The sequence below is a fragment of the Lagopus leucura genome, unplaced genomic scaffold (assembly GCF_019238085.1).
Source record: "Lagopus leucura isolate 7727_CA_CO unplaced genomic scaffold, USGS_WTPT01 36998-0_obj-0_obj, whole genome shotgun sequence".
NCBI classification, from domain to species: domain Eukaryota; kingdom Metazoa; phylum Chordata; class Aves; order Galliformes; family Phasianidae; genus Lagopus; species Lagopus leucura.
This window is the reverse complement of record NW_024968675.1, coordinates 1-4162: the sequence shown is the minus strand read 5'-3', so window position 1 is coordinate 4162 and position 4162 is coordinate 1. Positions and strand designations below refer to the sequence as shown.

The following is a 4162-nucleotide window of genomic DNA, read 5'->3' as shown; positions in this document are numbered from 1 at the left end:
AGATAATAAAAGAACCTCCTCTCCCTCCTATAAATTGGAGCGAGACATTTATTTAATGGCGTAGTCGGCAGGATACCCGCTGTGAGAGTGTTGTCCTTCCAGATATATTTTGAAACTTTTTTTTTCTGTGTGCACCTCCTGGAGTTGCAAGGAGCGATAGTTTTGAAAATTTAGACGTGAGTCCTTCTCCAGGAAGACCGCTCCATATTCTGAAACTTTACCTCTTATGTGTGAACCTCTCGGGGACGTATTTTGAATACTTGCATTTTGTTTAATACGTGTGTGCCTCCTCGGGAAGACCTCTCTGGTTATTTGGTAACTGAAGTGCGAAATTTGAACCTTTTTCTTTTTGTGTGTGTGTGTCTGCATGCACACGCCTCTTGGGGAAGTGAGGACGTGATATTTTGTTACTTAAACGTGTGTGCCTCTCCAAGAAGTTTTATTTACTCTATTGAAACCTATAAAGTGTTGCTTTAGCTTCTCATTTTTTATGCTCCCCCAAAGAAAGGAGAAGTGATTGGATCATTTGCATTTGTTTAGGTGTGGTGTATCTCCCTGGGAGGAGCGGTGAGGAGTAACTGAGCTTTTGAATACGTGTACCTTCTCCTCCCTTAGTGTAGATCTTTCATTGTATTAAGAAATGAGTAACAGTAATGCCAGTATGAAAAGTGAAGATGTGTTATTTGACCTTTTAGAAAAGCATGGTGCTCGTCCCTCTTTGTCAGGGGTGGACTGGGCACGCCAAAATTGGCATAATTTGCAGAGTGTTTCGGACCGCATTAGTGTCTTACAGAATGAAGCTCGTACACGAGCTGGAAAAGGAAAGTCGTTTATTTGTGCCGTACTCGGGGCTGCTTTAAAAGCTGCCGTGGAGTTTCGAGATGAAAAGCATTCGGCAGAACTCCAAACCATACAAGCACTGCAGGAATCGGTTAAAGTTACAGAAGAATTGGTAAAAACTCTGCAGAATCAAATAGTTAATCTCGAGGAACAATTAGAAAGAGAGAAACGTAATTCGGCTTTGTTGCAAATGGCCTTTAAGGAACTGCTAACGTGTAAGCATGCCAGTCATACCGTCACCCACAGTTTGCCTCGAGAAAAAACTTTTCCTCAGGTGGAACTACCAGGAATGAAGGAAAGGCTAGATAAATTAGAAACTCCAATAGCCCCATTGCGTCCTTTGATAAAAACTGAATACACATTCGATAACAGTGAGGATCTAGATCCTCAAATTAATGTTAAAGAAATTCCCTTCTCAGCCACTGAACTAGCGAAATTGAAGAAAGATTTTAGCCGCTCTCCAAAGGAATCAGAGACAGAATATGTATGGAGGGTGAGTCTCACTGGTGGCGACCAGATTCAGTTAACAGAAAAGGAAGCAGAAGGTTATTGGGGACCAGGAGTATTTTTAACTACTGGTAACAGTCGTGCTCCCTGGTCATTAACACAAAGGGCTGCCTATTGGGCAGGTGGTCTCAACCCTTTAGAACGGGGAGACCCTCTTGCCATTACTGGAACAGTTGATCAGTTAGTAGAGAGTGTTCAAAAGGCTGCTTGTCTCCAAATGATGTATGATAGAAAGCTGCAGCCACACCATGAATCACCTATGATGATGCCTGTTGATCCTGAGAGAATGACTGCTTTAATTAGGGGGCTTCCAGAGTCGTTAAAACCTATAGGTATACAACTGCAAGGAAAAATACAGGTAATGTCTCAGGGAGAGAGAACCCAGCCAGTGTTAGAAGGAACTGTAACCCCCAACCATCTGCAGTCAGGAAACAAAGTGTGGACGTGGGGAGAAGTTGCCCAAGAGTTAATTAACTATGGAAGGAAATATGGGCCAGTGGTTTCTTCCTCCACTAAATTTGAGCCAAGAGAAGTAAGACTTGCAGCAGTCAGCCTTGCCCCCAGGCCTCCTAGCCCAAAGCTCAGTGGGACTGGAAGGGTCTCACTGTCAGTAAAAATAGGTAGGCGAAATATTGATCATAAACGTAATTGTCTCTGGACACTGGGCTGGCAAAAGGGTGTTCCACGAGATTTGATGAATGGATTGCCCACTGTCAGGTTAGAGAAATTAGTTAACTGGTGGCCAGAACAAAAGCTCCAGAATCTTGAGGAGAGCAAAACCCCAGGTCCTAGGGTCTCTCCCAGGGAACCTGAACGGCTTTCCAAGCCATTACAAAACTGATGTCTTCGCCCCCCCCAAGTGAGCGGGGTGGGGGCGGTGAAGGGTGGATGCATGAGAAAGCTCACAACAAAGGGAAGCAAGATCGTCGATTTAACACCTTCTGTCCAAAGGTCTCACCACTCTTGCCAGTTATCCCCGTGAGTCACGATCCAGTAGCTGATAAGCCAGGGAAACACTCTTACCTCCCCGGCCAAATTGTGTCGATTGACTTAGCTAACCTGAGGCCAGTTCCCCTAACCTTAACAGGATCCCTTAACTAATATCTTTGGAAGGCTAAAGACACCCCGAAAAAGGAATATGAAATCAAGACTTGCTGGATTGTTCCCTCATTTTTTTAACCCTATTAACAAAGCCCAAAAAGGGCAAGTCGGTGTCTTCTTTTATTTTACAGAAGATCCCCGTGGGACCTTGACAGAGCACAAAAAGGCTAATAGCTGATTTTAATCATTTGTGTTTTGTGACAGAAATACTGAAGATTTTATCATGCTAGAACACTGAATGTACCTCTTGATTACATTTTTTGGTTGCAATAGTGTTATGTTTTGTGTTGTTATGGGTATGGGTGGTGATTGGTATCAGTCCTTGGATCTGTTAAACTTCGCAACTGAGTTCAGGGTTTTTTACAGGTCATCCTGGCTTACTGGTACTCCCTGCACGGTGATACCATTTCTTTTGACCCCTTTTTTCACCCCTTTTTTACCAAACTGATTATGATTTGCATGTAACTCCTCCACAGTGTTTCCAAATTCCTAACAAACTGGGAAATGAATCAAGGGACCCATCTAATATCTATTAGATGTGGTCACAAAAGAAATCTATCAGAAAGCCTTTTGCACTGATGCTTTTCAGTGTCACATCAGTCTAGGAGTTCCATCCAAAACATGGCTGTTGGAAAGTGCCTAAGTTTTAAAAGAGAAGTGTATGTTTCTGGGATTACCCCTCTTTGATGGTTTGTACTGTGGGGGTATCCTGCACACACTGTCCTGTGAAAAGTTCTGTGGACTGTAACAGTACTTGAACTTGCCAAACTAATATTTATATCTCTCAGCATTTGAATTGCTTTGGAAATGCTCAAGTGTAAAGTTCTCGAGACACTAAATCATCTTAGTAAACATTACATGGCAAGTCCACATATTGTCAAATTAGAATAGATACACTTTTAGTGAATTAACTGAAGTGTAATATTGTATGGCTATTCATAAACACCACAACCTCTACTGAAGAATTCCCATCTGGATCCTGGCTTAGACTGGGAGTTCCTGGGTGGGGAAAGCAGCTGACACAAATACCTAAGTTTGTTTTACCTATTTATTTTTTATTATTAGTTACTGCCAAATGTATGGTTGTCTCTTTTCACTTTCTACCTTTTATTCATCATGTAACATTTGTGTCACCACTCCTGAGGTATCACCAAGTGGTGTCTCTGGCAAACTGAATGACTCTAATTGTTGTCTAAAGATTGATGATAATGGTGAAGTTGTTAAACAAATTGCCCAGGGTATGCGGAAGATAGCCCATGTTCCTGTCCAAACCTGGAAAGGCCCAAACTTTGATTTATTTTCCTGGCTTCCAGGTGGCCCATGGGTCAAACGTATCCTGTTTTATCTACTGTGTGTTGTTGCAACTCTTATGTTCGTACCTTGTATGATTCCATGTTTTATTCAACTTATACAACGTGTTGTATCTTCCATGTATTTTGTAACCACTTCAACTAATGATGGACAAGTCCAACAGATCAGGGCAACATTTGTAACCAAGCACAAGAAATCTTTTATAGTAATTGTGTAACGATTATCTCCCCCTTCTCCCCCCCTCCTCCTTCCCTCCTGCTTCTTCGCTGACTTTTTATTTTCTCCCTTTTCTTTTCCTCACCACCATGGAGGGTTACTTATGCTTCATTTCAAGCAATCTTTGAGCCACGGGGTGGTGTGAGAATCCTTCTTAGTTTTTTTTTGGCTCAAAGCTTGCTTCCTG

At 42.3% G+C, this 4162-nt stretch overlaps 1 protein-coding gene across 1 annotated transcript; it reads left to right on the top strand.

The window, feature by feature from the left end:
• Positions 1-564: 564 nt before the first annotated feature.
• Positions 565-2188, top strand: LOC122193783. Its single transcript, XM_042894670.1, has one exon. It carries the CDS (start codon positions 641-643, stop codon positions 2186-2188), a length of 1548 nt encoding a protein of 515 aa, XP_042750604.1. The 5' UTR covers positions 565-640.
• The last annotated feature ends 1974 nt before the right edge of the window (positions 2189-4162 follow it).